This window comes from Balaenoptera borealis, assembly GCF_965194805.1.
Source record: "Balaenoptera borealis genome assembly, chromosome: 9".
In the NCBI taxonomy this organism is placed as follows: Eukaryota; Metazoa; Chordata; class Mammalia; order Artiodactyla; family Balaenopteridae; genus Balaenoptera; species Balaenoptera borealis.
Window position 1 is genome coordinate 43,784,365 of NC_138873.1, and position 22,328 is coordinate 43,806,692.

Genomic DNA, 22,328 nt, shown 5'->3' on the forward strand with positions numbered 1-22,328 from the left:
CAAAGGCCAGTTCCAGTGATTGAGTCTCCTCACCAGCAACCTGATATTCAGGTCGGATGCAGCTCAGGAGAGAGGCTTCAGTAATCAGAACCTCAGGGCTGGGAAAAGGCCCCCTGTGGGTTCTGATCAGAGATCTTGTGAGTGCTAACGCAGGTTGAGCACAGGGAAAGCTTCTTGGGGAGGAGGACTACTTGGAAAAGATGTCCAGCAGAAAATGCACTTGCTGTGCTTTCTTCTTCATCTGTACACTGAGTGGCAAAATTTTAAAAGTGCGCTGGAACTAAATGCGTTTTATTTATGCTTGTATACACCAGCGATCCATGCCAATGGAACATGGATTTAAAAAAATCACAGAGAAGTCCAAAGTTAATTTTAGTTATTGCTTCAATGTCCAAACCTCAGACTAACATGCTTAACACGACTTGGTTAGGTTGGGTGTGAAGAGCTTCAGAGCAGAGAAGGCTATAAATACTGAAATGAATTAATAAGAAAAGCAATAATAATTCCTTCCTAGAGATGAATGGAAAAATGCATCTGGCTGAATGGTCTACAGGTAGTGCCATTTGACGAAGGAGTCTGGACAATGTCCTATGATACTTCCTTTGAGACCTGGGATTCTATAAGTTCTACAGCATGTCAGTCTTTGCTGGCCTGTCTCTTTTCCCTTCTTTATTCATCTATTGTGGAGGAGAAAGTAAGCCCAAAGTTGAGCATTTCAAGACAGATCAGAAGTGGACCAGTAGTTACTGCAGTGAATAACAGTGCAGTCTCTGCCCTGGGCTGCCTGGGTTGGCATCCTGGCTCTGCCCAGTTATGTGACTGGGCAGATTACTTCTCCTCTGTGAGCCTCTGTGGTAGTAAGTACCACACAGAATTGTTGTGAGGTTTAAATGAGTTAACCTATATATAAAGCCCTCAGACCAGTGCCTGGGGCATGATAATTAACATTAGTTATTGCTATATGCAATGCAATTAGTTATTACTAATTACTATCACATCTGGGACAATATAATCATATAGTACCTTCCATCTGAGCAAAAACAGTAATAGGTTCTTGTAATGATCATAGTCTACTTAACAGGTACCAAAATGATAGAAAGAGGGGATGGGTAACTCTGCTAAGCCATGTTCTGAGTAAGGTCCCTTAACTGCACCCAACTCTTGAGACAGTTACCCAAGATACACTGTATTTGCCTCTTGTGTTATAATGAAGATCAAGATTTGAATTAATATTTTATGCTTTAACAACTTTCAAGGGCAGTTTGGGCATAACACTAAATCTCTCTCTTTAAAGAACACTAAATCTCTCTCTTTAGAGAAAGAACACGAATAACTTTGGCGTCAAGGGAAAATAAAACCGTTAATTCAAAAATTTCTTTTTTTTGGCCTAGCTGTAGGTTTGGTTTCCTAGCCTAGCTGATTAAAATATAAAATAACCAGTATTTCCAAAACATTTTTAAATTGAGGACTCTACTATCTGAAGAGTCTAGAATTTAAGAAGTAACAATAATCCTCTTTTGGAGAAAAATGTGTGTATCTGACTGAATGGTATACAAGTAGTGTTTTCTATATATCTCTGCTTTTACTTGATGAAGGCCATCAGGTAATCTGGGCTTCCATGGGTTACCATTTTCTCATCTGTAAAACAGAGTGGGGATACCCAACTTCTCATCTCCAGGGTTGACATGAGGTGGAAAGGGGTTCACAGGTTTCACAGCATGACAATCACTTTGGAAAACCAAAAATATATATACGAAGTAATTTTACTTCCTGACATCAGATCATACTACTATAAATTATTTTATGCTATTAGAGAAAAACTAAGGTATTTGTTTTCCTTTTAAGAAATAACACAGCGACCTAGTGGTAAACAAACATCTTTAATGTTCGCTTCTTCTTCCTCATCCCCTTCAGTTTTGCCCACATGTGTACCCCTTCCCCTGTCCCAACACTAAAGTGACCAAATCATGACCACAGAGACTGAGAAGAATATTCGAGGTACCAGAGACTCCATGGGCATCTCTTCCCCTTGTGGTGACTCCTAGTTCTTCTTCTTGGAGACAACTGGGGCCTCTTGATGCTTACTTTTTTTCACCCAAAGAAGGATAGAGGGAGGGACAGAATTCGTGGGAGAGAAGGCAGAGAGAGCTTCTTCTTTCATCATAAAATGTTCTTTGTAAAAAATATGATATATACACACACACACACGTATAAAACATATCCAGTGCAACTGCAATTGCTGTGCCAAACACTGGGAAGTGCCCCCTTTGGTCGATGTATTTCTGGAGTTTTAAACAGTTGTCCTACAACAGCTGCATTTCAGTAAGACTCGGGCAGGTGGCTCCAGATTCGCCACTTGCCGCTCACATTCAGGCTGAGGCTTCCACGTTCACAGTCCAAAGAAGAAAGTGTGTCTTTGTGTCTGGAGTGGGTGTTGTAGGGAGGGAGTGGGCAGGAAAGGAGCTGGAGGCTACAGGTGAGGAAGAAGGAATTGGCTTCTTTTGACTTCTCTACCACAGTCTTTGATGCAAATACAAATACATTTCAGTCTGAGGATATTGACATTGCAGTGCTATGATCACACTACTTAATGAAATAATTCACATCAGCATAAAAAATATTCACACCAAAACATCTCTTTTTCTTTCCCTCTTTCCGAGAAAACTATGAATCATGTCACCTAAGTGATCACCATGGATATTTCCAGTGATTTGCCCAAAAGTCATTAAGCATCATTCAGAGTCTTTGGATTTCCTCTTTTGGCAGAAGGAATTATTTTTAGATGAAAATTCTGTCGATGTGTGTTCTGGTTTTCCCAATACACGGAGAAGTTTGAAGTCTCTGCATTCCCCCATGTCCTCATCCATGAAGTGAGAGGCACAGATGCCAGCCTCCATGGCTGGTCAGAAGGGAAAGGGAAGGGGAAACCCTGGGTCAGCAGATCAGCTCAGGAGGGATGCACCACAGAGGGAATAACGACGAGCTGCAAACCAAGATCAGAAGCTGTTACAAACCCACTTGATTTCAGCTCTGAGTGTCACCAATTGCGCTATGCAGAGACCTACAGGGAAGAAGGTGGGTTGTCTAAAACCAGTATAGATCCTTGCTTTTGTCCTGAGGCTGCAAACCTGAAAACAGAGAGAAAATAAAAGGGAGAGAGAGAGGGAGAAGAGAAAGAGAGAGGGAGAGAGAAGGGGGTGGGGGAGGGAAGGCACAAGATATTTAAAGAAAAAGACAAACACCACTGTTTCATTGTGAAAGTCACAGAATTCATCTAAAGGGCATGAATGAAAGTAAGAGCAAAGCAAACAAGTGTCAAATTTGCACCTGAGGGAAGGGAGAGCGGGCAAGACTATGAGCCAATGATTGCATTTATTATATAACTATTTTTTTCATTTGCCCTAAAAATAAAGCAAACAAAAAAGTAAACCCTTATTTGACTGTACCTTTCAAATTCAACTCTTCAAGCTAGGGACTTAATATTATCACTAAAATCGTGTTCTTGTTAAGTTTTATGTTTTCCAGAGACCTATTTAATTTGACAATAAGTTGATATCAGAGTCATGAGTCATATTTGTATGACTTGTAACTACCACTAGAGGTGACAAGACTCCCTCCCCAACCCCAAGTTGTGGAGGATTTTAAACTACGCTCTTAGCAGGCACTCTAGATCAGCGCTGTCCAACAGAAACACAATGGGAGCCATGGGCATAATTCTAAATTTTCCGGCAGCCACATTGAAAAAAAAGTAAAAAACAAACAGGTGAGACTTAATCTTAGTAATATATTTTATTTAACCCAATATAGTCAGTATGCAATGTGTTGAAAATATTTCAACATGTAATCAATGTAAAACATCAGTGAGATGAATTTTACATTCTTTTTGGGACAAAATCCTGAAATCCAGTGTATATTATACACTTACAGCACATCCCAATTCGGCCTGGCCACGTTCCACGTGCTCAACCGACACATGTGGCCGGTGGCTACAGTACTGAACAGCACAGAGCTAGAACCTTTCCAACAAATTTTATTTTTAAAAAATCCTCTGTAATATTAGCCAGCTACTTTCTCATTCTGCCCACACCGATGACACAGGGTCATCTGTCTGCTGAAACACAACCCCGCCATGCAGACCTTCGGGCCTCAGGGTCACTGGGGTCTCCAAGGAGAACTAAGTAGGGTCCCGGCCTCAGCCCAGGTTTGGGCACAGGGCAGGAGGGGGGGCCCGGGGATGCCACGTTCCCTCTCCCGCTTACCTGAGTCCACGCTGAGGCCCAGACCCCCGGCCACGTCCCCCGTAGGGCTCGCGAAAGGTCCCCCGGGCGCGGCCCACGTGGCGCCGGCCGGCTCGCCCTTGGCCGAGAGCTCACAGGGCGGGCTGCCTGGCGCGGGGGCCGGCGCGGGAGCGAGGCGGGCCGGGCGCCCCGAGGCGGCGGGCATCAGCAGCGGCCCGTAGCGCGGGTCGAAGTGCGGCGCGTAGACCTCGTGCACGGCGGCGGGCCGCGGGTAGGCGGCGGCCTGGGCGCCGAGGGCGCCGCCCAGCGCGTAGGGGTGGTGCGGATGCGCGTGGTGGGGATGCGCGTGGTGCCAGGGCTCTGCCGCGCCCTGGTGCAGGTGGCCGTGCAGCGCGGCCGGCGAGTAGGGGTCGGCAGCGGCGAAGGGCAGCTCCGAGTGAGCGGCGGCCAGAGGGCTGCCCAGCGGCGCGGGCACCGGCGTCTGGTAAGCGCTGTTCCAGAAGGAGGCGGGGAAGCTGCGCTGGCTCATCGGGAAGGAGCCGTCTTTGGGTCGGCGAGGCGGAGGGGAGGAGACGGAGAGAGGAACGCATCACCGCCGGAAGCACGGTTGCCGATGCCGCTCTGCCGCCGCAGAACTGAACGGCCGGGGCGGGCAAAGGGCGGGAAAGGCGCCGTGCGGGGCGCACGCGCGGCGCCTCTCTCGCGGGGCTGCGGCCCGGGAACGCGAGGTCCGGGCGCCGCACGGGGGAACCCCTTGGGGAGGTGCGCCGCTTCCTCGGATTTTGCAGGCGCGTCCCAGGCTGCGGGAACCCGGAGACTGGCGGGGAGAGGAAGAGCGGGGAGACTTCCTTCCCCAGCCCCAGTTTCAGGGCGCAGGAGCTTTCCTCGGACTCCGGGCTGGACGGCCTCGGACCAGAAGCGGCCTCGCCTTCCCGGCCCGCAGCCTCTCCTCAAGCTAAAGGTACCTCTTCCCGCTCTTGGTCGGCCGCCTAGCGATCTCACTACCCGCTCTCGCGTTTCAGCCTCCCTTGCTCCAGAAAATGTGCCCCTCCAAGGCCTCTGATAGACTGGAAGTCCATCGACATATTTCGGAGTCTTGCTATCATTAGCCTCCTTTCTAAAAACTTTATTTCAAAAAATTGTTTTTGCAAAGAGTAAACTTGACCTATTAAAAGGGCAGCTGTATTATTTGCAGAGGGGGACACGAAGGGACAGGTCTTTTCAGTTTTAATTAACAAATTCTTCGCATCAAAATGTGGATGCCAGGAATAATAACAATAATAATTATTATTGTCTGTATCATTGTTGACCCCTAGTGTCTGGAAGCATTTTAAGAGAACAGCATTTAGATCAAATTTGTTGCCTTTAGTTGGGAGGAAAGGAAAGAAAGACATTTAATTAAAAGAACCCTGGAGAAGGCATCTGCATTTCATAGTAGATAATTTAAAATGCTTTGAAAATGCATTCTAAGTAGTGAACAGTCTTCCTGTTAAAAGTATGTAGGCAACTGGAGAATAAAAAGAATGTTTTGTATTTAAAACTAACGTTTTTGGATCTTGTGTAGGCAAGGCTTGTACAAACTGTCACACTCTTAAGAAAAAAAAGGAAGGGCGACAGTTGTCATTTCCCCCAAAATGAAATATTTGTTTTCCTTTGTTACAACAAAGTCCTCATTTCTCAGCTTGGTACACATCAAAAGCTAAGGTTAGTGAGAAAGTTACCAAAGTTACCAAATAGTTACTTCCACCCTTGTTTTGGTAATAAGGGGAGGTCAAGATTTCAGAATAGAAGGGAGAGTTCGTTGACTCATCCAAGAAATCACTGTCCCAGGCTAGGTAAAGCAGTGTTTGGTGAGAAGGGTAAATAAATAAAGAAGGGATGTGTTTGGGAAAATTCCTTAGAGATGTTTTGGCTACCCTTAAATTCTTATTTCTTTATTATTTTACTCGCTTATTGAAAGACATTCTCTGCTTCAAGATTTCCCAAGTAATCAAAATCTGGCAAAAGGCATAAGTAGGTTTTAGGAGACATTCTTCAGCAGGTTTTGCTTGCATTGCATTCTAGGACTTTTTTCTCTGGAAAGATTTTTCAGAAATGGGGTAAGGGCCCTGTAAGCTGTTGTTCGTGAAGATCCCCCTCCCCCCTTCCCCCCCCACCTGCCTCGGGAGGCTGTTGGAAACCTCACATTTCCACAGCACATTTACATACATTTTCTGTTTGCCTTACAGCCACCTCCAGGGATAGTTAAGTGGGCAAGTATTATTCTAATTTTAGAGACCAGTAAATAGAGTGACCTCCAAGAGGTTAAGAGACTTGCCCAAGGTCATATTGCTAGGAAGTGGTGGAGCCAACACACAAACGTAGGCCTCCCAATTCCAAGGCTATTGTTTTTTTCTAGGTCACTGCTCTGCTCTGCCTCTTCAAGGAGAGATCTTAGGCCTGTGCCTACTCCTCCTTCGATTTCCTTATCCTCCCCCAATGGCCCTCCTCACCTCTTCTCTAACACCTAGCATTCTTTCAGCTGCATCTCTTTGAACCCCTGTAGGTGGACCCCAGGCTGTGAGGGCTCTCTATCCTCCCTTGCCAGTTGGGGCCCTATACTTACCCCGCCAGGGCCCAGAGCTCCGCGGGGCTTTGCTGCTTGTACAGCTTGGGGAATAGCTGCTAGGCTGGCTCAGGGCCCGGCTGAAGTGCTCGTCCACCACAGAGCTGATGTCTCCCTGGAAATAGGTGAAAAGGACGCAGCGGGAGTTGATGTACTCCGCCTCTGGTGGGCGCTCTTTCTCCGGGCTGCCTTCTTCTTCTTTTATACTAGCCGGAGTTTGGCTGGAGAAGGAGCTGCCACTGCCGCTGCTGTTGCTGGGGCTGGCGTTGCACTCCTGGGCTTCCTGCATTTTGGAGTAATAGGCTAGTTTCTGCTCAAAGGAGAAAGAATAGAGAAGTCAATTTCAAAAGAGCGAGCAAATTATGTTCAGACTGCACTCCCTCATCCGGATCCCGAAGGTATCCAGGAGCAACTGACATCGGTGCCCATGCCAGGTGCTCAGTAACGTGGGCTGCAGTCAACAGGCCTCCCAACCTGCAGCTCAACAAAGGTGGCGTTCCTGAGAGGCCGACTGCCCTTCTTGGAGCCTCTGTCTCCCTGGAATTGCTGCCAGGCCACAGGGAGAACTCTCTGAAGGTGTCAGGGTGAAGGTCCTGGAAGACACCTAAGCAGTTTGACCGCAGAGCCCGGCTCAAGGCAGATACAGTTTTAAAATCAGGCTTCAAGGGTAAAGGGCACCGAAGTCCAGTTAGGGCCTGATTGTTCCCTGCCTGAGAATTCAGGGCAGACGTACAAGATGCAGGATTAAGCATCCTCATGACAGAACATGAAAATAACAAAATCCACTCCGCACAACAAGTATGTAAAGGAAGAACTGCTGCAGGATAAAAACATGGAATAACATCGTGACATGGATCATTTTAATAAATGCAAGTTGATATTTGGTCATTCATAAACTGGCCATTAGAACGTCTCAGCTTTTAAAGAGATCTTCTTTTGAGTAAGGAAAAACCAGTGGGCTATGAGAATTTCTACCCTCACCATCTGTGTATATTGAGGAAAAAAGTAATAAAAAGGAGCAGAGGATGATCTTGGCTGTAAGGTTGGGTAAATCATGACTGTCTGATAGTGATTTACAAAACCAAGTGTGGCCGCTGAAAACATTTTCTTAGAAACGAGCAATGGACTGAATACAGTGTTAAAGCAGTATGCAGGCAGGGATGCCCTTCAAGGGAGACCCTGATTATACAAAAATAAACAGAGATCTTGGTGCAATAGATTGGTCCAGGGTCAGGGAGGAGAAAGGACCAAACAGACAGAAAACCAACCCTCCTTTCCTCTTTGTAATACTCCCAGCCTGGGAAGGAGCTCATCTTAGACACCGAAGCCAGAAAACTGGAGTTGTTTAGAAATATCACCATTTCTACCACATTCCCACTTGGCTTACAATGAGAGACTCTGGTGATTCCTAAAATTAACATTGAGACTAAACAAACTTCTGGTTGGGAAGTTTTAAAAAGGAGAGGAGGAGGGAGAAAAGCAAAAACAAAAGGCAAAATCTACCCATTCCATCATTAATTCATCCGGAAATTTTCAAATAGATATTCTGCAAGCAAAATTGGCAAAAGCATGGACTCGGACACTGGGGTGTATTTCAATTTTCCCGAAGCAGGAGTGCAGGCCCTCACTTTCCAACCTAGTCCGGACTCCTAGGGGATTCCCCCCCCCTCCGCCCACTGGAGTGCGATCTTATTCATTTCCTGGACTACTGTCCTCAGTTTCGACTACAGCAGCTGAGGAATGAAAAGAAAAACTTCGACCAGATATAGCCCGGAGAATAGAAATATTGTAAAAATTAAACGAAACTTGAAGAGTTTGCAGAACCGGGGCTAGTGGTCTTCTCAAAAGTGGGTTTGTTGATGGCAGGGCAGCCAGACTCAGCTAGCGAAAGGCGAAGTATTATCTATGAAGCTTGCCTCTGCCGGGTCAATAATATTTCCCAGAACTTTGCAAAGCAAAGATTATAAAGCCAGTGAGTTTCGTGCGGTTCTCTTTGTAACGAATTCGCTGGTTCTGTAATTAATTGGCCTGATCGCCTGAGAATTGAAACGGAAAAAAAGCCTTTGATAAAATAAGCTTGCAGAGATGAGAACGCGAGTTTTTGATTCTCAGAAAGACAGAGACAGGCCTTTGCTTTTGTTTTGTTGTTACTCTCACCTTTGGGACCAAATTTTGGTTTTCCCTGCGTGAGCTTTGCTCGCATCTTCCCGCGCCAGCACCGGGCTCGGAAGAAATCTGGAGTCCGACAGACCCTAAGAAATCAAGGCAGCTCGCGCGATCCTCGTCTAATTATTCCCGGGAAGCCCGGGGCACGCATTAGCAGGACTTAACTGCCTTCCCGAGAGAGCAAACGGGCAAGCTAAAGGGGTTAGCTCAACCTACTGGGTGGCAGCGCGGGCAATCCCCGCATCCGGGAGGCGCCCGCCGCTGTTCGGACGCCCAGTACCCGCGCGGAGGCACCGGGAACCTCTGAGTACTGGCAGTGCTCGGAGAAGCCGGGGCGCGCCACCTGTCTACGAGGCCCGGCCGAGAGGAGACACGTACCTGGTGGTAAGGGGTGTAGGCGGCTGCGAAGTAAGGCTGGGGAGGACCGTAGACTTGGTACATAACATCCAGACAGCTCATGGCTTCCCGCAGCGGAGACGGTTAAGTGTTTTATCATCAACTCTCGGGCGGCGGAGGGCAGGGATGCTGCATGGGCGGCACTTGGACCCGAGCTCCCAAGTCATCCGCGGCGGAGCGAGGGGCAGCGTGCTCCGCGGCTCGGGATCCCGCTCGCACGCTCCCTTCCCACCCCTGCAATTCCAGCTGCCACCGCGCTCCGAGATAGAAGCGCCGGGCCTCCAGCTAGTGGGCATTTAAACCCCACGCGGGGCCGGCGTGCTGACGCCACTCCCGGGCCGCGGCGGAGGAGGAGGGGTTGGGGGGCGGGGCCGGGAGGCCAATTGGGTGCGTGGGACGAGGGACCGAGGGGCTGCCGGTGTGTTTCCTGGGCTACCCGGCGGCGAACCTGTGGCCGAAGGGTGCGGTGAACTGCGCAGCCCGGAACTTGAGCCCTGAGACTTCGCACCGTGAGGAGCAAGGATTTTCCAGGCTAAAGCAGGAGGGGGCGGGAGGACGGAGAGGAGAGGGGAGAAATGGGGGCTTTTACATTTGGAGAGAGAAAGTTGTTGAGTAGTGGGGAAAGGTCTTGTGGGGAGCCCCGAGCTCACACTGGAGAGTTGAGTGTGTGCGTCCGCGGTGGCGAGGTGGGGAAGATTCTTTGCTCTCGGCTCCTCGGCGGGAGGAACGGCGCTATCCCTAGGAATCCCCCAGGAAATCCGGATCTTCGCAGACAGGATGTAAGAGTCTGGGAACTCCTCTCTGCGCGGAGGAGCTCCCTCTGCGGGGAAACGGCAGCGGCTGAACCCTGTAACCGCTGCCCTGCGGCACCTCCTTTGCGCCCCCTCGGAGCCAATCCACAAGCCGTCAGCTACCACACATTTTAATTCCGCTCACTGGGGCGGGTCCGTATTGCCCCTCTAGATTATGATCCCGCCCTTTCTCTTTGACGCCCTCCATCCGAACCCTCTAGGTCCGCGTTATTCGCTCCCCGCCTCCAGCTCGTCCGGGTACCTGCTGCTTTCGAGGAGTCCAGGCGGCCTTACCCAGACCCCGGCCGCCCCGAGTCTCCTCGGCCGGCATCCTTTAAAGTTTCAGTAACTTTTTGGAACGAGGACTCATTGGCTGCGAGAGGAATTATCCTAGGCACTGCAGGGAGGTCAGAGAGGGCTTTTGCTGACTCTTCAGTCAGTAATACAGCAGCTGCGATTTTGTTTGTTTGTTTCATTTCAGAGGTGAAAGAGAATACACTCCGGTTGTGAAACACGCATTTCGCATCGCCGTTCTGTTTCTTTCCCTGAGAGCTCTCCTGACTCGGACCTGCTTTCTGCAACGCTTTCCGCCTTCCCAGGCACCCCTCCCCCAGCCCTGTAGTTCTCTGTCCTTAAAGTTTAGGAACGAATTGAGACAAGGCTTTCTGTACGTCGGGACAGGTGGGGGAAAGAACGTTAGAAGAATACCCGTGGGGCATACTTGGGGGTAGGGAGGGTAGAGGTTGGCAGCATTGAGAGCCCAGACCCGAGAAAGTGAATAGACCCAATCTAGTGAATAACTAGAGTTTATAAATAGAGTATAAATACAACAAAAAGTCCGACATCGATTCACAGGCTATAAAACTGCGAACAAATGCACCCTTAAAAGATGTATTTGTTTTTAGGGACTTCCCTGGTGGCACAGTGGTTAAGAATCCGCCTGCCAATGCAGGGACAGGGGTTTGAGCCCTGGTCGAGGAAGATCCCACACGCCGCAGGGCAGCTAAGCCGGTGCACCACAACTACTGAGCCTGCGCTCTAGAGCCCACGCTCGCAGCCAGCGCACTGCAACGAAGAGTAGCCCCTGCTCACCGCAACTAGAGAAAAGCCCACGTGGAGCAACGAAGACCCAACGCAGCCAAAAATTAATTAAATTAAAAAATTAAAAAAAGATATATTTGTCTTTAAAACGTGAATATTTTAAGCCAAATGGTTTCAGGGTTGAATTTTGGTTTTGTCCAATTTATAAGTGGGCAGTGGCTCCATGTCTCCAGTTCGGTTTATGAATGGTGAGAAGTCCTGAGTGGCTGAAGTGTTTTTTTAATTAACTACAGTGCAATCCATTTTAAAGCAAATTAAAAAAAAAAAAAGACACCCTTGTGGTACAGTTTTACGCAAGTCTGTTTTTAGGGGCCTGGCTGCCTTGTGGCTGAGCTGGGTGGCTTCTGGAGGCTACCACGATCCGGGCGCACAGGTGAAGCAGAACATCCCTTCCACCACTACTCCAACCCTCCCTCCCCAGGAGTTTTGGAGGAGGGCAACAATCGCTTTACCCGTATCTCCTCTGGGGGCAAAAAAGCGAACGGTCATGGGAAGAGCCACCCTCGCTGCTGGGGACCACTTCGTCTCGCACCAAGCCAGGACCTGGGTGGGCCCGGCCCGCAAGCCCCGGATCAAGTGTAAGGATACCGCAGCGCAGCGCCCGGGACAGATCGCCGCCAGTAGGCGCGGCCTCCGTGGGTCGGTCACATTCCCGCTTTTCGCTCAGGTCCCTCTGTCCATCCTTGGACATAGAGTTTTTACTCTGGCTTCCTTGGGGTAGGGCATCTCCAGGCCCGAGCATCCGTCGCCTGAGCGCACTTCCTCCCGAGCAGCCCAGGCTCTGCAGCGTGGCCAGAGGCTGGCAGTACCGCGCGGGAAAAGCGGTAGGAGGCAAGCGCCGAATCGCACGTCTAGCCAATGCTCTGGGCAGCTGGAAACCTGTCCTCGCTCACCTCCCAGTAGACATCGCCTATCCTCTGTACCCAGTCACGCTGACATTTTAATTTTACTTTGGCCCTGAACTTTACTTTTCCCACAAATGCAGGAGAAAATAACGACCACCTTTCTGAACCAACAAGGCCCAACAAATTGTTAGTTTTGAAAAGGATTACAGGAGCAGCGATTTCCCACATTTTGAACGAAGAAAATGAAGAGAATGCGCTGCCAGTTGCCTAAGGCTTCTTTCTGTTCACATTTCTCAATCCTCTCTTATTTGAAACAGTTTTTAAAAACATCACTGAACCTAACTGAGGGTACTGACTGCACAGGAGCTTAAAGGAACACAGGCATTTGGGCCAGTGAGCAACAGTCTTGAACTTAGGCAGGAAAGCAGTCTCCTCCCCCCCAAATCCAAAGTAAAGAGAGGAAAACAAACAGTATGCAGTTTTAAAATACATCCAAATATTGAAGCATGTTCAGTCTTTTCTGTATATCTGAAAAGCTGTCATTTACACGTGGGTGGTATTTATCAATCTGATGAAGTTGCCTCGTGTTTCTAAGTTTAGGCAGAAAGTAAAACACAACTAAATTTAACCCCTCTACTCTCTCAGCCATTCAAACTGCCAGGACGTTAGTAGGGTCAAAGGAGTCAAGTTTTGATTTAGAACCTTGGGATGGGGTACAGGTTGAAGGAGAAAACTGGGAGGAAAGTCTCTCTCCTCTTCCTTCTTTCTCTCTTCCTCTTTCACAGTTATTTTAGAAGAAGAGATTGCAAACCAAACAGTTAAATGTCCCAGAACTTGGGTCCCGAGGAAAAATGTACTAACATCCCCAGAAAAATCAGCTATTGTGAATTGCATCTAATGTAATTGCCTTTTAACTTCCTAATTGGGCTGAGGGAATATAAAACTTCTTTTAGAAAGGAATTCCACTTTATGATAGCTTCATGGCAATTTACTGAGCTGCCAAGGTGGGGGAGGGGTTGCCATATGAAAATAAAATCAATTACACCAAAATTCCCTTTCAGTACCCTAGTTCTAGTGTGCAATTCTAACAATATCTATAACTGTGAAAATAAAAAGTGCCTTTACTCTCAAAGTTAATGAATGAAGCCAAATTACTTTTGAATGATACATGTTACTTTTCAATGATACATGTTTCATTGTGATTCATAATCACAATGAAATTATTTTCTTTTCAGAAGAACTGCCTCTCGTTTTTTAATAAGCTGACTTCATTACCTTCTGAATTTTTTCTGTCCACCTGTGTCATCTTATTCTGAAAACTGCAAAGAAGCTGCTTTATAGGAAGGATGTAAGGAATGGAACTAATTTGGAGTGCTGACCTGAGCCAGCCCAGCCCCTCCCTCAGCCATGGTTTATTTGAATCATTGAGTCTTGGCATTTTATGCTGCCTTGTTTTGCCAGCCAGAGGATGAACATGATGGTAATCTCGCAGACTTTTTTTTTTTAAACCCCTAAACCCATCATTGCCTGTTTTACAGAGCAGAGATGTGTTTGGAATTTGGAGAGTAGCTGACAAGATTTTGTGGATTCAGCCTATTAATAGTATTAGTTGAAAACATGTCTGCAGAAGCCAGCTTTTTCAGTGTTAGTTAGTAATTATACTCTAGTGATTAATGGAGGGTCTGAATGGTGATTTTATTTTAAAGAAATAAAGGAAAAAAGAGAAATTCCTGTTCTCCCAAATCTCACTGAAATGCTAAGTGGAGGGATTCCAGTTTACTTCGTGAAAAACCAAGAGAAAGAGGGTTCAATTATTTTCATGCAAATTAGAGTAGCTTTTAACAGTATTTTCAAGTAAAAATCCTCCATGATCTATCCTGATGAATAGATGAGACTGCTTTGTAATTATTAACATATATTTGGTTATTATAAGAATGTTAAACTTTTCCTCCTTTATATTTTAATGACTATTTTCATGTTAGGTATAAGACAACTTCCTGAATTTAGTTTTCTCTTGAATTCATGTTGACAGTAATGTCCAGTTCTAGGATTAGAAAATATATTTAATACCAGATTCATCTTTCAGAAATGAGTTCTTTTTAATGAGTCTCTATGAGATGCTTAGTATAAAAATATTATTATACAAAAACAATTCACAAGAGCCAAGCCTTAAAAATGATAACAAATGACAAAAAGGGAGATTTGGAATAGATGTGTGGAAAATATTTTGGCTTGTTAGATTTTTACAAGAGTGGAAATGTTAGAAGAAAATTTACATCCTCTGATTATTTACTTGGACACAAAGAGTTAATTCAGAGAACATGTATAAATTATTTCTTAATGGGAAGAAGTTGATTTTCATCTTTACTTGGCTGGAAGAGTCACTCTACTTGCCTTAGATTTCTGACCATAGTGGATTTTTTTTCTTTAAAGACATACAGTCTGGAGATAACAGCCTAGAAACAAACATATGCTAGAAACTAACATATGTGTGAAACTCCTTTTGTAAGATGCAGGGACATAGAGGACTTTGCAGATTCAGAAGGTAGAAGCAGACTGAAGGATTTAAACTGTTGACTTAGATATTTGACAGTATTGGTGTTGATCCATTCCCAAACTTCTGTTTATAAACTTCATTTCAGCAGGATGCTAAAGGGATTAAAAGGAGACCACAGTAATAACAGACAGAAGGTGAAGATATCCATCTGAGTGTGATGTCCTGTCACATGCTTCAAGAAACAGCTTCTTAGAAACTCACTCATAGGAAGTTTCTTTTGGCATGTGTGGAAGAATTTTTAGGACTGACTCCTAGACTGGCGTTGTTTGTCTTTAACGTCTTTGGTTATAATGACTGATTTTGAAGTCTATTTCATGGTGACATAAGTAAATTAGGTTTAACTATGCCTTAAGTATAACATGTAGAAAGAAGTTTGATGGTGCACCAGGACACTTAGCTTAGCAGACCCCAAAGCAGACTACACGTTTTATTTTTGATCTTAACTTTATACTATAAATACTGTGCATCATATTTTAAGGTAAAAGTCCAGTTGTTGACTGTGAAATTTAAACTTCACCAGCTGGTATTGTTTTTCATCTTTAAGAGAGGAATGAATCAATCAATTTGTAAAATAATCCAACCCGTGACATTACAGGGGTAATAAAAAAATAAAAGTTTTAAAAATTTGAAATGTAAAATTTAAGGACAATATATCATTTTATATGCCTCATTGCAAGATATTGCTGCACAGTGAATCAAAGTGGAAATTTGTCAGTTGTCCAGCGAATTTGGAATGAAAACCAGCTAAATATGACCATGTAAGAAATCAAACTGAAAAATTCAGGTCTCAAAGTGGGCTTTCACCAAGTAAGCTTCTTTCCATGTTAGTAGATCGATGCTTATACTCCTGAGCATAGCTAATTCTTTCTCCAAACAAACCATGTACTCAGAACGTGGCCATGACCTTAGTAGTGTCTGTTGGTGTTTGTAAATATTTCAAGAAGCCACTGATTCTGAAATGGTTCAAAATGAACACGTATTTTTACCCCTTAGCATTCTTTTTCTCTGTGGGAACTCAGCGGAAAAATAAATTTGAAACCCTAATCTGCATCAATGTATATGGCTTTGTTCCTGGGTATATGAGGAAGTAGCTAATTCCAAGGCACTACCCTTTTATTATTTTTGGTAATGGATGTGGTAAAACAGCCTTTCAGTAATGCAGTAGGATAACTCTATTAGTAAACAACTATTGCTCTTAGAAAAATAGGCCGTGTCTGTGCATTTCAAATAAAGTGCTAAATTAAAGCAACCCCCCCAACAAGTTAAACAGAAACAAAGGTCCTTCTTTTTTCTTTTTACCTTGGGTAGTAGACCTGAAAACTACAGAGAATTTTTTCAGTAGAAAGAAAATTCCAATAGTAGATGTCAAAAGGAAGACATTTCAGAGCACTTGTTGTCACATAGTTAGGTGAGCAAGTAGTTAAAGAACCAGAGAGAACCCCTAGCTCTTAAAAGGGGCGGGAAAAGGTGGAAGGGTGTGTTGCTGATTGCCACCTTTGAAACACTGGAGATGGCCGACTAAAGCCCTGGCTGCCTGTAACTGTAGAGGTCACATACTTTGGGATCTCAGCCCAGTGGCTACATTTCATGGGACATTGCCCTGTCTTTTCTCTAAAAGTAATACACCCTCAACCGGATGACATTATCTTAGTTACTTTCTTTCCTCAGTTTGCTCATGTATACAAAGAAGAAACTGGACTAGGTTATCTCTGTCTCAGGATGTTTATGATTCCAAACTCTGAAATTGGAATAAACTCACATTTGATTTGAAAATAGCGTAATGTTTCTAAAGATTTCCGCTATGCGTGTTATTTCCAACCAAAGATCCTTCTTGAAGAATTGTACATGATCACCTTTACTTGAAAATGTCCTGTGTTCCCCAGATCTCATCAAGCAGGGGTCTATTCTTAAATGTTGGACAGAATTAGTTAGCCAGAGATCCTTTAGAATTCCAGGGAGATCTAATACAAAAGGGAGCTCCGTCTTCCAAGCATTGGGTGAGTGAAGCTGAGATCTCTGGTATGCAGTATCAGAAGCAAAGCTGCCCATTACGTTTGCTTTCTGTGGGCCTGAGTACATGTATGTACATACAGTGTCTGCTCCTTGGGAAATAAAAGTACAGCCTTTCTGAACTTTCATGAGACTAGGAAGATAACCATTCTTTTATCTGGTAAAGTTGGGGCTTTGAAACGAGAACTTTTTCATTTTTCTCACAATATGTAATTACTGTATATTTCAATGTACAGTAATATATAGCTTATTTAATGGAGGAAATAAATTACTAGAATTATTAGCCATAATATCCTGCTTAGTGATTAGTACCTACAAATCCCCCTGCCCAGGACAGGTGAATGATTAAATAGTAGATTTCTGGAAGAAGACAGGCAACAACACACACTATGTTAGGAGTCTTACTTTAGATAGAAATTTTGTTATTTATTTTTTCCTGAAGAATATGTGAAAATTGCTTTCTGTAGAGATGAGAGTGAATTAACCATTAGATTCACTCCTTTTGCTCAAACACATATAAATAATAAAGAAAATGTAAAAAGAGATAACCAGAAAACACAACTGGACCCCAAAACAAACATTCTAAGGCAAAAAATAAAAAAGAAACTCAAAGCTATGAGCAGGGCTAATGCCCTGGGTGCATCCTAGTCCACAACCTGGTCTTAAGTGTATTTTTCAGAGCTTCTGCTCCTTTGTGATAACAAAGACAATGCAGATCTAGCCACTGAGTCCAAAGCCATCTAGCCCAGTTCTTGGTCATGGGGCTGCTTTTTTCCCCCCTACCTAGCCAGGATGTATTGTTTGTTTGGTTTGGTTTTCAGATTCCACATGTAAATGAGATCATGTAGTATTTGTCTTTCTCTGTTTGTTTCACTTATTTCACTTAGAATAATACTTTTTGATTCCATCCATGTTGTCACAAAATGCAAGATTTTTTTTTTTATGGCTGAGTGATGTTCCATTGTGTGTGTTTACATATATATATATATATATATATATATATATATATATATATGAATGAATTAGTGTTTTTGTTTTCTTCAGGTAAATACCCAGAAGTGGAATTGCTCGATCATATGTCAGTTCTATTTTTAATTTTTTGAGGAAACTTCGTACCGTTTATCATAGTGGCGCACCAATTCTCAATCCCACCAACAGAGTATGAGGGTTCCCTTTTCGCCACATCCTTTCCAAAACTTGGTGTTTGTTGTTTTTTGATAATAGCCATTCTAACAGATGTGAGGTGGCATCTAATTGTGGTTTTGAATTACACTTCCCTAATAATTAGTGATATTGAGCATCTTTTCACGTGTCTTTTGGCCATTTGTATGTCTTCTTAAGAAAAATGTCTGTTCAGGTCATCTGGCTATTTTTTAATCAGGTTGTTTGTTTTTTTGATGTTAAGTTGTATGAGTTATTTGCATATTTTGTATATTAACTCCTTATCAGGTATCAGGTATATAGTTTGCAAATATCTTCTCGCATTTGATAGGCTGCCATTTCATTTTGTTGGAAGTTTTCTTTGCTGTGCAAAAGCATCTTAGTTTGATGTACTCCCATTTGTTTATTTTTGCTTTTGTTTCCCTTGCCTGAGGTGACATATCCAAAAAAATATTGTTAAGACCGATGTCAAAGTGCATACTGCCTACGTTTTCTTCTAGGAGTTTTATGGTTTCAGGTCTTACATTAAGTCTTTAATCCATTTTGAGTTGTGTATGGTATGAGAAAGTAGCTCTGCTTGATTTGTTTGCATGCAGCCATCCAGTTTCCCCTGCACCATTTATTGAAGAGACTGTCTTTTCTCCATTGTATATTCTTGCTTCCCTTGTTGGAGATTAATTGACCATATAAGTGTGAATTAATTTCTTTTTTTTTAAACTTCTTTATTAGAGTATAATTGCTTTACAATGGTGTGTTAGTTTCTGCTTTATAACAAAGTGAATCAGTTATACATATACATATGTCCCCATATCTCTTCCCTCTTGAGTCTCCCTCCCTCCCACCCTTCCTATCCCACCCCTCTAGTTGGTCACAAAGCACCGAGCTGATCTCCCTGTGCTATGCGGCTGCTTCCCACTAGCTATCTATTTTACATTTGGTAGTGTATATATGTCCATGCCACTCTCTCACTTTGTCCCAGCTTATGCTTCCCCCTCCCCATATCCTCAAGTCCATTCTCTAGTAGGTCTGCGTCTTTATTCCCGTCTTGCCCCTAGGTTCTTCATGACCTTTTTTTTTTTTTTTTTAGATTCCATATATATGTGTTAACATACGGTATTTGTTGTTCTCTTTCTGACTTAATTCACTCAGTATGACAGACTCTAGGTCATCCACCTCACTACAAGTAACTCAAATTCGTTTCTTTTTATGGCTGAGTAATATTCCATTGTATATATGTGCCACATCTTCTTTATCCATTCATCTGTTGATGGACACTTAGGTTGCTTCCATGTCCTGGCTATTGTAAATAGAGCTGCAATGAACATTGTGGTACATGACTCTTTTTGAATTATGGTTTTCTCAGGGTATATGCCCAGTAGTGGGATTGCTGGGTCGTATGGTAGTTCTATTTTTAGTTTTTTAAGGAACCTCCATACTGTTCTCCATAGTGGCTGTATCAATTTACATTCCCACCAACAGTGCAAGAGGGTTCCCTTTTCTCCACACCCTCTCCAGCATTTATTGTTTGTAGATTTTTTGATGATGGCCATTCTGACTGGTGTGAAATGATATCTCATTGTAGTTTTGATTTGCATTTCTCTAATGATTAATGATGTTGAGCATTCTTTCATGTGTTTGTTGGCAATCTGTATACCTTCTTTGGAGAAATGTCTATTTAGGTCTTCTGCCCATTTTTGGATTGGGTTGTTCGTTTTTCTGATATTGAGCTGCATGAGTTGCTTGTATGTTTTGGAGATTAATCCTTTGTCAGTTGCTTCATTTGCAAATATTTTCTCCCATTCTGAGGGTTGTCTTTTCATCTTGTTTATGGTTTCCTTTGCTGTGCAAAAGCTTTTAAGTTTCATTAGTTCAAATTTGTTTATTTTTGTTTTTATTTCCATTTCTCTAGGAGGTGGGTCAAAAAGGATCTTGCTGTGATTTATGTCATGGAGTGTTCTGCCTATGTTTTCCTCTAAGAGTTTAATAGTGTCTGGCCTTACATTTAGGTCTTTAATCCATTTTGAGTTTATTTTTGTGGATAGTGTTAGGGAGTGTTCTAATTTCATTCTTTTACATGTAGCTGTCCAGTTTTCCCAGCACCACTTATTGAAGAGGCTGTCTTTTCTCCACTGTGTATTCTTGCCTCCTTTATCAAAAATAAGGTGACCATATGTGTGTGGGCTTATCTCTGGGCTTTCTATCCTGTTCCATTGATATATATTTCTGTTTTTCTGCCAGTACCATACTGTCTTGATTACCGGAGCTTTGTAGTATAGTCTGAAGTTTGGGAGGCTGATTCCTCCAGCTCCGTTTTTCTTTCGCAAGGTTGCTTTGGCTATTCGGGGTCTTTTGTGTTTCCATACAAATTGTGAAATTTTTTGTTCTAGTTCTGTGAAAAATGCCATTGGTAGTTTGATAGGGATTGCATTGAATCTGTAGATTGCTTTCGGTAGTATAGTCATTTTCACAATGTTGATTCTTCAAATCCAAGAACATGGTATATCTCTCCATCTATTTGTATCATCTTTAATTTCTTTCATAAGTGTCTTATAATTTTCTGCATACAGGTCTTTTGTCTCCTTAGGTAGGTTTATTCTTAGATATTTTATTCTTTTTGTTGCAATGGTAAATGGAACTGTTTTCTTAATTTCACTTTCATATTTTTCATCATTAGTGTATAGGAATGCAAGAGATTTCTGTGCATTAATTTTGTATCCTGCTACTTTACCAAATTCATTGATTAGCTCTAGTCATTTCCTGGTAGCATCTTTAGGATTCTCTATGTATAGTATCATGTCATCTGCAAACAGTGACAGCTTTACTTCTTCTTTTCCAATTTGGATTCCTTTTATTTCTTTTTCTTCTCTGATTGCTGTGGCTAACACTTCCAAAACTATGTTGAATAAGAGTGGTGAGAGTGGGCAACCTTGTCTTGTTCCTGATCTTAGTGGAAATGGTTTCAGATTTTCACCATTGAGGACGATGTTGTCTGTGGGTTTGTCATATATGGCCTTTATTGTGTTGAGGTAAGTTCCCTCTATGCCTACTTTCTGGAGGGTTTTTATCATAAATGGGTGTTGAATTTTGTCGAAAGCTTTCTCTGCATCTATTGAGATGATCATATGGTTTTTCTCCTTCAATTTGTCAATATGGTGTATCACACTGATTGATTTGCATATATTGAAGAATCGTTGCATTGCTGGGATAAACCCTACTTGATCATGGTGTATGATCCTTTTAATGTGCTGTTGGATTCTGTTTGCTAGTATTTTGTTGAGGATTTTTGCATCTATGTTCATCAGTGATGTTGGCCTGTAGTTTTCTTTCTTTGTGACATCTTTGTCTGGTTTTGGTATCAGGGTGATGGTGTCCTGTAGAATGAGTTTGGGAGTGTTCCTCCCTCTGCTATATTTTGGAAGAGTTTGAGAAGGACAGGTGTTAGCTCTTCTTTAAATGTTTGATAGAATTCGCCTGTGAAGCCATCTGGTCCTGGGGTTTTGTTTGTTGGAAGATTTTTAATCACAGTTTCAATTCCAGTGCTTGTGATTGGTCTGTTCATATTTTCTATTTCTTCCTGGTTCAGTCACAGAAGATTGTGCTTTTCTAAGAATTTCTCCTTTTCTTCCAGGTTGTCCATTTTATTGGCATATAGTTGCTTGTAATAATCTCTCATGATCCTTTGTATTTCTGCAGTGTCAGTTGTAACTTCTCCTTTTTCATTTCTAATTCTATTGATTTGAGTCTTCTCCCTTTTTTTCTTGATGAGTCTGGCTAATGGTTTATCAATTTTGTTTATTTTCTCAAAGAACCAGCTTTTAGTTTTATTGATCTTTGCTATCATTTCCTTCATTTCTTTTTCATTTATTTCTAATCTGTTCTTTATGATTTCTTTCCTTCTGCTAACTTTGGGGTTTTTTTGTTCTTCTTTCTCTAATTTCTTTAGGTGTAAGGTTAGGTTGTTTATTTGAGGTGTTTCTTGTTTCTTTTTTTAAAAAATTAATTAATTAATTAATTAATTTATGGCTGTGTTGGGTCTTCGTTTCTGTGCGAGGGCTTTCTCTAATTGCAGCAAGCGGGGGCCACTCTTCATCGCGGTGCGCGGGCCCCCCACTATTGGGGCCTCTCCTGTTGCGGAGCACAGGCACCAGACGCGCAGGCTCAGTAATTGTGGCTCACGGGCCTAGTTGCTCCGCGGCATGTGGGATCTTCCCAGACCAGGGCTCGAACCCGTGTCCCCTGCATTGGCAGGCAGATTCTCAACCACTGTGACACCAGGGAAGCCCCCGTTTCTTGTTTCTTAAGGTAGGAATGTATTACTATAAACTTGTCTCTTAGGACTGCTTTTGCTGCATCCCATAGGTTTTGGGTCGCCGTGTTTTCATTGTCATTTGTTTCTAGGTATTTTTTGATTTCCTCTTTGATGTCTTCAGTGATCTCTTGGTTATTAAGTAGTGTATT

General features: G+C 43.5%; 1 protein-coding gene and 2 long non-coding RNA genes across 14 annotated transcripts in view; 2 read left to right on the forward strand and 1 right to left on the reverse strand.

Annotated features, from left to right (window-relative positions):
* Positions 1–1,861: 1,861 nt before the first annotated feature.
* On the reverse strand, positions 1,862–9,677 carry VGLL2 (vestigial like family member 2). 9 transcript variants are annotated; one of them, XM_082406224.1, is made up of 6 exons: positions 9,388–9,676; positions 9,001–9,095; positions 6,844–7,153; positions 4,260–4,781; positions 3,066–3,128; positions 1,862–2,983 (listed from the first exon to the last, which is right to left on the reverse strand). In XM_082406224.1, the coding sequence occupies exons 1-5, from the start codon at positions 9,503–9,505 to the stop codon at positions 3,085–3,087; spliced, it is 1,089 nt and encodes a 362-aa protein (XP_082262350.1). In that variant the 5' UTR covers positions 9,506–9,676; the 3' UTR covers positions 1,862–2,983; positions 3,066–3,084. The 9 variants fall into 9 exon arrangements, with proteins under 9 accessions (XP_082262350.1, XP_082262352.1, XP_082262351.1 ...); XM_082406226.1 differs by having other exon boundaries at positions 1,862–3,128; positions 6,844–7,126; positions 9,388–9,677; XM_082406225.1 differs by lacking the exon at positions 3,066–3,128.
* The window catches only part of LOC309635287, a 215,808-nt gene continuing 198,267 nt past the window's right edge, over positions 4,788–22,328 (forward strand). For all 4 annotated transcript variants that reach the window (XR_014248723.1, XR_014248724.1, XR_014248725.1 and 1 more), the window contains exon 1: positions 4,788–5,199. This is a non-coding gene — a long non-coding RNA (uncharacterized lncRNA). The remainder of the gene's footprint in view (positions 5,200–22,328) is intronic.
* Positions 9,792–11,371, forward strand: LOC309635283. The gene is made up of 3 exons (XR_014248720.1): positions 9,792–9,914; positions 10,678–10,877; positions 11,102–11,371. It is a non-coding gene; the product is annotated as an uncharacterized lncRNA (long non-coding RNA).